Below are 11,472 nucleotides of genomic sequence, written 5' to 3'. Positions count from 1 at the left end.
CATCCCCTCAGTCAAAAATCCCACCACCCATTCAGAGATGTTCTGTCTCTTTCTCTCCTCAAATGGACCTCTCTCTGGCTGCAGGCCATGGATTGATCCTGGGATTCTACGATTCTGATTCTGAGTTTCAGTAGAAGGACTGTTATGTGAATATGAACTCTAACCTTAGAGTACAGTTCTACTGCGTAACTAATAGTACTTTATGTAATCTGATAAGCAGTTAGTTTGGTAACTCCTTTAATTCTATTTTAATGGAAATCCTAGATGACATTGGGTCAGATGTTATACAGTGGGGGAAAAAAGTATTTAGTCAGCCACCAATTGTGCAAGTTCTCCCACTTAAAAAGATGAGAGAGGCCTGTAATTTTCAACATAGGTACACGTCAACTATGACAGACAAATTGAGAAACAAATATCCAGAAAATCACATTGTAGGATTTTTAATGAATTTATTAGCAAATTATGGTGGAAAATAAGTATTTGGTCACCTACAAACAAGCAAGATTTCTGGCTCTCACAGACCTGTAACTTCTTCTTTAAGAGGCTCCTCTGTCCTCCACTCGTTACCTGTATTAATGGCACCTGTTTGAACTTGTTATCAGTATAAAATACACCTGTCCACAACCTCAAACAGTCACACTCCAAACTCCACTATGGCCAAGACCAAAGAGCTGTCAAAGGACACCAGAAACAAAATTGTAGACCTGCACCAGGCTGGGAAGACTGAATCTGCAATAGGTAAGCAGCTTGGTTTGAAGAAATCAACTGTGGGAGCAATTATTAGGAAATGGAAGACATACAAGACCACTGATAATCTCCCTCGATCTGGGTCTCCACGCAAGATCTCACCCCGTGGGGTCAAAATGATCACAAGAACGGTGAGCAAAAATCCCAGAACCACACGGTGGGACCTAGTGAATGACCTGCAGAGAGCTGGGACCAAAGTAACAAAGCCTACCATCAGTAACACTCTACGCCACCAGGGACTCAAATCCTGCAGTGCCAGACGTGTCCCCCTGCTTAAGCCAGTACATGTCCAGGCCCGTCTGAAGTTTGCTAGAGTGCATTTGGATGATCCAGAAGAGGATTGGGAGAATGTCATATGGTCATATGAAACCAAAATATAACTTTTTGGTAAAAACTCAACACGTCGTGTTTGGAGGACAAAGAATGCTGAGTTGCATCCAAAGAACACCATACCTACTGTGAAGCATGGAGGTGGAAACATCATGCTTTGGGGTTGTTTTTCTGCAAAGGGACCAGGACGACTGATCCGTGTAAAGGAAAGAATGAATGGGGCCATATATCGTGAGATTTTGAGTGAAAACCTCCTTCCATCAGCAAGGGCATTGAAGATGAAACGTGGCTGAGTCTTTCAGCATGACAATGATCCCAAACACACCGCCCGGGCAATGAAGGAGTGGCTTCGTAAGAAGCATTTCAAGGTCCTGGAGTGGCCTAGCCAGTCTCCAGATCTCAACTCCATAGAAAATCTTTGGAGGGAGTTGAAAGTCAGTGTTGCCCAGCGACAGCCCCAAAACATCACTGCTCTAGAGGAGATCTGCATGGAGGAATGGGCCAAAAAAACAGCAACAGTGTGTGAAAACCTTGTGAAGACTTACAGAAAACGTTTGACCTGTGTCATTGCCAACAAAGGGTATATAACAAAGTATTGAGAAACTTTTGTTATTGACCAAATACTTATTTTCCACCATAATTTGCAAATAAATTCATTAAAAATCCTACAATGTGATTTTCTGGATTGTTTTTTCTCATTTTGTCTGTCATAGTTGACGTGTACCTATGATGAAAATTACAGGCCTCTCTCATCTTTTTAAGTGGGAGAACTTGCACAATTGGTGGCTGACTAAATACTTTTTTCCCCCACTGTATCTGAAAGTTATGCTCTTTGAAATAGATTTGTATAATGCTGATATAATCCTTACTAATGGTGAGAACACCTTGCATTTTACATTTATATTTTTACATTTTAGTCATTTAGCAAACGCTCTTATCCAGAGCGACTTACAGTCAGTGCATTCAACTAAGGTTAGGTAGGTACAGTGGCTTGCGAAAGTATTCACCCCCCTTAGCATTTTTCCTATTTTGTTGCCTTACAACCTGCAATTAAAATGGATTTTTTTGGGGGTTTGTATCATTTGATTTACACAACATGCCTACCACTTTGAAGATGCAATAATTGTTTTGTGTGTGAAACAAACAAGAAATAAGACAAAAAAACAGAAAACTTGAGCGTGCATAACTATTCACCCCCCCCCCCAAAGTCAATGCTTTGTAGAGCCACCTTTTGCAGCAATTACAGCTGCAAGTCTCTTGGGGTATGTCTATAAGCTTGGCACATCTAGCCACTGGGATTTTTTCCCATTCTTCAAGGCAAAGCTCCTTCAAGTTGGATGGGTTCTGCTGGTGTACAGTAATCTTGAAGTCATACCACAGATTCTCAATTGGATTGAGGTCTGGGCTTTGACTAGGCCATTCCAAGACATTTAAATGTTTCCCCTTAAACCATTTGAGTGTTGCTTTAGCAGTATGCTTAGGGTCATTGTCCTGCTGGAAGGTGAACCTCCGTCCCAGTCTCAAATCTCTGGAAGACTGAAACAGGTTTCCCTCAAGAATTTCCCTGTATTTAGCGCCATCCATAATTCCTTCAATTCTGACCAGTTTCCCAGTCCCTGCTGATGAAAAACATCCCCACAGCATGATGCTGCCACCACCATGCTTCACTGTGGGGATGGTGTTCTCGGGGTGATGAGAGGTGTTGGGTTTGCGCCAGACATAGCGTTTACTTGATGGCCAAAAAGCTCAATTTTAGTCTCATCTGACCAGAGTACCTTCTTACATCTGTTTGGGGAGTCTCCCACATGCCTTTTGGCGAACACCAAACGTGTTAGCTTATTTCTTTCATTAAGCAATGGCTTTTTTCTGGCCACTCTTCCATAAAGCCCAGCTCTGTGGAGTGTACGGCTTAAAGTGGTCCTATGGACAGATACTCCAATCTCCGCTGTGGAGCTTTGCAGCTCCTTCAGGCTTATCTTTGGTCTCTTTGTTGCCTATCTGATTAATGCCCTCCTTGCATACAAAAATGTATGCACGCACGACTGTAAGTCGCTTTGGATAAAAGCGTCTGCTAAATGGCATATTATATTATTATTATTATTATTATTGCCTGGTCCGTGAGTTTTGGTGGGCGGCCCTCTCTTGGCAGGTTTGTTGTGGTGCCATATTCTTTCCATTTTTTAATAATGGATTTAATGGTGCTCCGTAAACTACTGTGTTAACTGGTGTAAACTACTGTGTTAAGTGGTGTATAAACTACTGTGTTAATTGGTGTATAAACTACTGTGTTAACTGGTGTGTAAACTACCATATTAACTGGTGTGTAAACTACTGTGTTAACTGGTATAAACTACTGTGTTAACTGGTGTAAACTACTGTGTGAACTGGTGTATAAGCTACTGTGTGAACTGGTGTATAAGATACTGTGTTAACTGGTGTATAAACTACTGTGTTAACTGGTGTATAAACTACTGTGTTAACTGGTGTATAAACTACTATGTTAACTGGTGTGTAAACTACTGTATTAGCTGGTGTGTAAACTACTGTGTTAACTGGTGTATAAAATACTGTGTTAACTGGTTAATAAACTATTGTGTTAACTGGTGTGTAAACTACTGTGTTAACTGGTGTATAAACTACTGTGTTAAGTGGTGTATAAACTACTGTGTTAACTGGTGTATAAACTACTGTGTTAACTGGTGTAAACGACTGTGTTAACTGGTATAAACTACTGAGTGAACTGGTGTATAAGCTACTGTGTTAACTGGTGTATTAACTACTGTGTTAACTGGTATATAAACTACTGTGTTAACTGGTGTGTAAACTACTGTGTTAACTGGTGTATACACTACTGTTTAACTGGTGTATACACTACTGTGTTAACTGTTGTGTAAACCACTGTGTTAACTGGTTTGTAAACTACTGTGTTTACTGGTGTGTAAACTACTTTGTTTACCGTACTGTGTTATCTGGTGTAAACTACTGTGTTAACTGGTGTAAACTACTGTGTTAACTGGTGTAAACTACCACAGAGATGGATCCAGGTGTTATCTGGTGTAATAACATTTATTCTCAGTAGAGATAGATCCAGGTGTTATCTGGTGTAATAACAGCTATTCTCAGTAGAGATAGATCCAGGTGTTATCTGGTGTAATAACAGCTATTCTCAGTAGAGATAGATCCAGGTGATATCTGGTGTAATAACAGCTATTCTCAGTAGAGATAGATCCAGGTGATATCTGGTGTAATAACAGCTATTCTCAGTAGAGATATATCCAGGTGTTATCTGGTGTAATAACAGCTGTTCTCAGTAGAGATGGATCCAGATGTTTTATCTTTCTTTGGCTGGCTGTCAATAATGTTCCAGACAATGGAGGGTGTTGATGAGGATAATAATGTTTGGCAGAGACTGATGTTTCTGATGGTGGGGAGAGAGGCCTGGGTTGTGTCCCAAATGGCAACCTTTAGGGCTCTGGTAAAAAGTAGTGTTCTATGGAATAGGGTGCAATTTGGGGCACATCCCTGATATGCCTGTGTTGATGGGGAGAGGCTGTTACAGAGGCCTGAGCATGGATCCACAGGGGACCAGCTTGTACGTCATCACTCAGACATCACAATGTCCTGAGTTATTAATAGACACCAGACAGCCCTATCCTAGCATGATAGCATGACAGGGACTCTTATCGACCTATTAGTAGCAGGGGGTAGCATAGTGTGTGTGGGTGTGTGTGTGTGTGTGTACAGTATGTGTGTGTGTGTGTGTTTGAAAGCTCATTACTTTTAATTTAAGGATCGCAAATAAGTCAGACTGAGCTCAACACAGACCAGTCTGTGATTCATATATTGACTTTCCATAGGAATGGATGGAGAGGGACTAAATGCCATTTATTTTCCATTTCTCTCCCGCCTCCCTGTCTCTCCCCCTCTCTCTCTCTCTCTCTCCCCCCCCCTCTTTCTCTCTCTCTCTCTCTCTCTCTCTCTCTCTCTCTCTCTCTCTCTTCTCTCTCTCTCTCTTCTCTCGCTCTCTGTCTCTCTTTCTTCTTTCTTCTCTCTTCTCTCTTCTCTCTATCTCTTCTCTCTTCTCTTTCTCTCTCTCTCTCGCTCTCTCTCTCTCTGTCTTTTTCTTTCTCTATCTTCCTCTCTCGTTCACCTTCCTCTCCCTCGCTCTCTCTCTTTCTCTCTCTCTCTCCTTCTCCCTCCCACAGGTGGTACTCCCTACCTTTATCCTAGAGAAGCGTTCCCTCCTGGAGATGTATGCTAACTTCATGGCTCACCCAGACATGTTCCTGGCCATCACCACGGGAACCACCCCAGAGGAGCGCATCGTCCGATTTGTCGAATACTACCTAACCGCCTTCCACGAGGGACGCAAGGGTGCCGTGGCCAAGAAACCCTACAATCCCATCCTGGGAGAGAGCTTCAGATGTTCCTGGGACGTCCCCAGAGAGAGAGTCCACCCACTTAGGACCATGAGCTCTGCCCCTAACACTACACCCACTTCAAACCCCACCCCTAATCCCGCCTCTTCCTCTAGAGGCTCTTCCCCTAACCCCACCTCTTCCTCTAGAGGCTCTTCCCCTAACCCCGCCTCTTCCTCTAGAGGCTCTTCCCCTAACCCCGCCTCTTCCTCTAGAGACTCCCCCCGGACAGGGACGGAGGGTGAGGGGGCTCAGACAGTGGACTGTTACCGGGTAAGGTTCGTGGCAGAGCAGGTATCACACCACCCACCTGTCACTGGGTTCTACTGCGAGTGTGAAGAGAGGAACATGTGTGTCAACACCCACGTCTGGACCCGGAGCAAGTTCATGGGCATGTCCATCGGAGTGTCTATGGTCGGGGAAGGTGAGCATTACTGCACAGTACTGTACCTAGTTAGAACTAATTTGTTGCTACTGTTACTAGGGGTTACAGTGTACAGCACCTACTGACAGCCAGCTATACATTAGTTATGACTAGGGGTTACAGTGAACAGCACCTACTGAGAGCCAGCTATACAGTAGTTATGACTAGGGGTTACAGTGAACAGCACCTACTGAGAGCCAGCTATACAGTAGTTATTACTAGGGGTTACAGTGAACAGCACCTACTGAGAGCCAGCTATACAGTAGTTATGACTAGGGGTTACAGTGAACAGCACCTACTGAGAGCCAGCTATACAGTAGTTATGACTAGGGGTTACAGTGAACAGCACCTACTGAGAGCCAGCTATACAGTAGTTATGACTAGGGGTTACAGTGAACAGCACCTACTGAGAGCCAGCTATACAGTAGTTATGACTAGGGGTTACAGTGTACAGCACCTACTGAGAGCCAGCTATACAGTAGTTATGACTAGGGGTTACAGTGAACATCACCTACTGAGAGCCAGCTATACAGTAGTTATGACTAGGGGTTACAGTGTAGAGCACCTACTGAGAGCCAGCTATACAGTAGTTATGACTAGGGGTTACAGTGTACAGCACCTACTGAGAGCCAGTTATACAGTAGTTATGACTAGGGGTTACAGTGAACAGCACCTACTGAGAGCCAGCTATACAATAGTTATGACTAGGGGTTACAGTGTACAGCACCTACTGAGAGCCAGCTATACAGTAGTTATGACTAGGGGATACAGTGTACAGCACCTACTGAGAGCCAGCTATACAGTAGTTATGACTAGGGGTTACAGTGAACAGCACCTACTGAGAGCCAGCTATATAATAGTTAAGACTAGGGGTTACAGTGAACAGCACCTACTGAGAGCCAGCTATACAGTAGTTATGACTAGGGGATACAGTGTACAGCACCTACTGAGAGCCAGCTATACAGTAGTTATGACTAGGGGTTACAGTGAACAGCACCTACTGAGAGCCAGCTATATAATAGTTAAGACTAGGGGTTACAGTGAACAGCACTGACTGAGAGCCAGCTATACAGTAGTTATGACTAGGGGTTACAGTGAACATCACCTACTAAGAGCCAGCTATACAGTAGTTATGACTAGGGGTTACAGTGTACAGCACCTACTGAGAGCCAGCTATACAGTAGTTATGACTAGGGGTTACAGTGAACAGCACCTACTGAGAGCCAGCTATATAATAGTTATGACTAGGGGTTACAGTGTACAGCACCTACTGAGAGCCAGCTATACAGTAGTTATGACTAGGGGTTACAGTGTACAGCACCTACTGAGAGCCAGCTATACAGTAGTTATGACTAGGGGTTACAGTGTACAGCACCTACTGAGAGCCAGCTATACAGTAGTTATGACTAGGGGTTACAGTGAACATCACCTACTGAGAGCCAGCTATACAGTAGTTATGACTAGGGGTTACAGTGAACAGCACCTGCTGAGAGCCAGCTATACAGTAGTTATGACTAGGGGTTACAGTGAACAGCACCTACTGAGAGCCAGCTATACAGTAGTTATGACTAGGGGTTACAGTGAACAGCACCTACTGAGAGCCAGCTATGTGTTCTGGACCTATTGACAGAAACAGCTACTGTAGTTATGGGTAGGTGTTAGTGTTCTGGACCAGAGCCAGAAGTTTTAACTGATCATGTGACCTGACAGAAAAACTCTGCCCTTGTAAGAGCGAAAGAGTGTTTGTAGGGTTTGCCGTTGGTTGTCTGTCACGGTAGTCATGTATTCTGTAATAGCATTGATGACAGTTCAGGAAGTCTAGGGTTGATAAGGGCTAACTGACTGAAAGCTTGTCAACTCTCTGATTTAAAGTTCCTTAATCACGTTCCAACGTTTAATTAGCTGAGTTTAATGGTATTTAAAGCTTTAATATCTTGTTTTAATCCAAAGTAATCGCATCAAGATTGAAAGATGAAAATTGCCTGACTGGCAGCCTCCCATGGAGCAGGCCTAGTTAACCATGGGAATACTGTAGTTAGTTGTGCCACTGGATACTGTGTGTAGAGTGTTGAAGGAAGTCAGGCTAAACATTCCTTTTTTTATGATGAATTGTTTATTGAAAGCTAAACATTCCTGAATACATTTATTTCTGTCTTTAATGTTCCAGAACATACCGAGCAGATTCGGCCCTTCTCCACATTGATATAAAATAGTCTACCATAAAAAATGTTTGCCACAAAAATTCTGTTTAAATGAATGATTCTCAACTAGTTTCTGAGTTCATGCTATCCTGAGCCTCACGGCCAATTAGTCCCCTCAGTAATTAGAACAGCATGAATTACTAACGAGGATGATCTCGTTCTCTCCCCTTGAGTGATAGCAGATATGCTAATGACACCAGGAGAGAAAACACATATGGTGAGGGGGAGGTGTGTATGTGGTGTGGTGTGTGTGTGTGTGTGTGCGAGGTGTGTGTTGTGGTTGTTGTGTCTCAACTAAAGCATTGTGATGAAGACATTTGACATTTTAGTCATTTAGCAGACGCTCTTATCCAGAGCGACTTACAGTTAGTGAGTGCATAAATTTTTCATACTGGCCCCCCGTGGGAAACAAACCCACAACCCTGGCGTTGCAAGCGCCATGCTCTACCAACTGAGCTACAGGGGACCACCTTAATGAACCTGAGAATTACAAACCATACAAAACAAAGTTAAGAGCAATCTAAGATGTGTTTAATACCTAGTAGTACCACAGTCACAGTTGGCTATACATATCTGTTTAATACCTAGTAGTACCATAGTCACAGTTGGCTATACATATCTGTTTAATACCTAGTAGTACCATAGTCACAGTTGGCTATACATATCTGTTTAATACCTAGTAGTACCACAGTCACAGTTGGCTATACATATCTGTTTAATACCTAGTAGTACCATAGTCACAGTTGGCTATACATATCTGTTTAATACCTATTAGTACCACAGTCACAGTTGGCTATACATATCTGTTTAATACCTAATAGTACCACAGTCACAGTTGGCTATACATATCTGTTTAATACCTAGTAGTACCACAGTCACAGTTGGCTATACATATCTGTTTAATACCTAGTAGTACCACAGTCACAGTTGGCTATACATATCTGTTTAATACCTAGTAGTGCCACAGTCACAGTTGGCTATACATATCTGTTTAATATAATACCTAGTAGTACCATAGTCACAGTTGGCTATACATATCTGTTTAATACCTAGTAGTACCATAGTCACAGTTGGCTATACATATCTGTTTAATACCTAGTAGTACCACAGTCACAGTTGGCTATACATATCTGTTTAATACCTAGTAGTACCATAGTCACAGCTGGCTATACATATCTGTTTAATACCTAGTAGTACCATAGTCACAGTTGGCTATACATATCTGTTTAATACCTAGTAGTACCATAGTCACAGTTGGCTATACATATCTGTTTAATACCTAGTAGTACCACAGTCACAGTTGGCTATACATATCTGTTTAATACCTAGTAGTACCATAGTCACAGTTGGCTATACATATCTGTTTAATACCTATTAGTACCACAGTCACAGTTGGCTATACATATCTGTTTAATACCTAATAGTACCACAGTCACAGTTGGCTATACATATCTGTTTAATACCTAGTAGTACCACAGTCACAGTTGGCTATACATATCTGTTTAATACCTAGTAGTACCACAGTCACAGTTGGCTATACATATCTGTTTAATACCTAGTAGTGCCACAGTCACAGTTGGCTATACATATCTGTTTAATAAAATACCTAGTAGTACCATAGTCACAGTTGGCTATACATATCTGTTTAATACCTAGTAGTACCATAGTCACAGTTGGCTATACATATCTGTTTAATACCTAGTAGTACCACAGTCACAGTTGGCTATACATATCTGTTTAATACCTAGTAGTACCATAGTCACAGCTGGCTATACATATCTGTTTGATACCTAGTAGTACCACAGTCACAGTTGGCTATACATATCTGTTTAATACCTATTAGTACCATAGTCACAGTTAGCTATACATATCTGTTTAATACTTAGTTGTACCACAGTCACAGTTGGCTATACATATCTGTTTTTAATACCTAGTAGTATCTTAGTCACAGTTGTCTCTACATATCTGTTTAATACCTAGTAGTACCATAGTCACAGTTGGCTATACATATATGTTTAATACCTAGTAGTACCATAGTCACAGTTGGCTATACATATCTGTTTAATACCTAGTAGTGCCACAGTCACAGTTGGCTATACATATCTGTTTAATACCTAGTAGTACCACAGTCACAGTTGGCTATACATATCTGTTTAATACCTAGTAGTACCATAGTCCCAGTTGGCTATACATATCTGTTAAGCCTGTGTAGGTAGCTCTCAGGCTGTAGGTAGCTCTCAGGCTGTAGGAAGCTCTCAGACTGTAGGTAGCTCTCAGGCTGTAGGTAGCTCTCAGGCTGTAGGTAGCTCTCAGGCTGTAGGAATCTCTCAGACTGTAGGTAGCTCTCAGGCTGTAGGTAGTTCTCAGGCTGTAGGCAGCTCTCAGGCTGTAGGTAGCTCTCAGGCTGTAGGTAGCTCTCAGGCTGTAGGCAGCTCTCAGGATGTAGGTAGCTCTCAGGCTCTAGGCAGCTCTCAGGCTGTAGGTAGCTCTCAGGCTTTAGGTAGCTCTCAGGCTGTAGGGAGCTCTCAGGCTGTAGGCAGCTCTCAGGCTGTAGGTACCTAGTAGTACCATAGTCACAGTTGGCTATACATATCTGTTTAATACCTAGTAGTACCACAGTCACAGTTGGCTATACATATCGGTTTAATACCTATTAGTACCATAGTCACAGTTAGCTATACATATCTGTTTAATACTTAGTTGTACCACAGTCACAGTTGGCTATACATATCTGTTTTTAATACCTAGTAGTATCTTAGTCACAGTTGGCTCTACATATCTGTTTAATACCTAGTAGTACCCTAGTCACAGTTGGCTATACATATATGTTTAATACCTAGTAGTACCATAGTCACAGTTGGCTATACATATCTGTTTAATACCTAATAGTACCGTAGTCACAGTTGGCTAAACATATCTGTTTAATACCTAGTAGTACCACAGTCACAGTTGGCTATACATATCTGTTTAATACCTAGTAGTACCATAGTCACAGTTGGCTATACATATCTGTTAAGCCTGTGTAGGTAGCTCTCAGGCTGTAGGTAGCTCTCAGGCTGTAGGAAGCTCTCAGACTGTACGTAGCTCTCAGGCTGTAGGTAGCTCTCAGGCTGTAGGTAGCTCTCAGGCTGTAGGAAGCTCTCAGACTGTAGGTAGCTCTCAGGCTGTAGGCAGCTCTCAGGCTGTAGGTAGCTCTCAGGCTGTAGGTAGCTCTCAGGCTGTAGGCAGCTCTCAGGATGTAGGTAGCTCTCAGGCTGTAGGCAGCTCTCAGGCTGTAGGTAGCTCTCAGGCTGTAGGTAGCTCTCAGGCTGTAGGGAGCTCTCAGGCTGTAGGCAGCTCTCAGGCTGTAGGT

The 11,472-nt window shown here is 42.6% G+C and overlaps 1 protein-coding gene across 1 annotated transcript in view; it reads left to right on the top strand.

The window, feature by feature from the left end:
• LOC311107280 (oxysterol-binding protein-related protein 10-like) overlaps positions 1 to 11,472 on the top strand; it is a 95,048-nt gene that overhangs the window by 66,201 nt on the left and 17,375 nt on the right. The window contains exon 8 of the mRNA XM_084149760.1: positions 5,277 to 5,919. Within this exon, the coding sequence (XP_084005886.1) occupies positions 5,277 to 5,919 (643 nt within the window). The remainder of the gene's footprint in view (positions 1 to 5,276; positions 5,920 to 11,472) is intronic.

The sequence above is a fragment of the Coregonus lavaretus genome (assembly GCF_964263955.1).
Source record: "Coregonus lavaretus genome assembly, chromosome: 3".
Classification (NCBI taxonomy): Eukaryota; Metazoa; Chordata; class Actinopteri; order Salmoniformes; family Salmonidae; genus Coregonus; species Coregonus lavaretus.
Note: the sequence above shows the minus strand (reverse complement) of the source record. Positions and strands in the feature narration are given on the sequence as shown.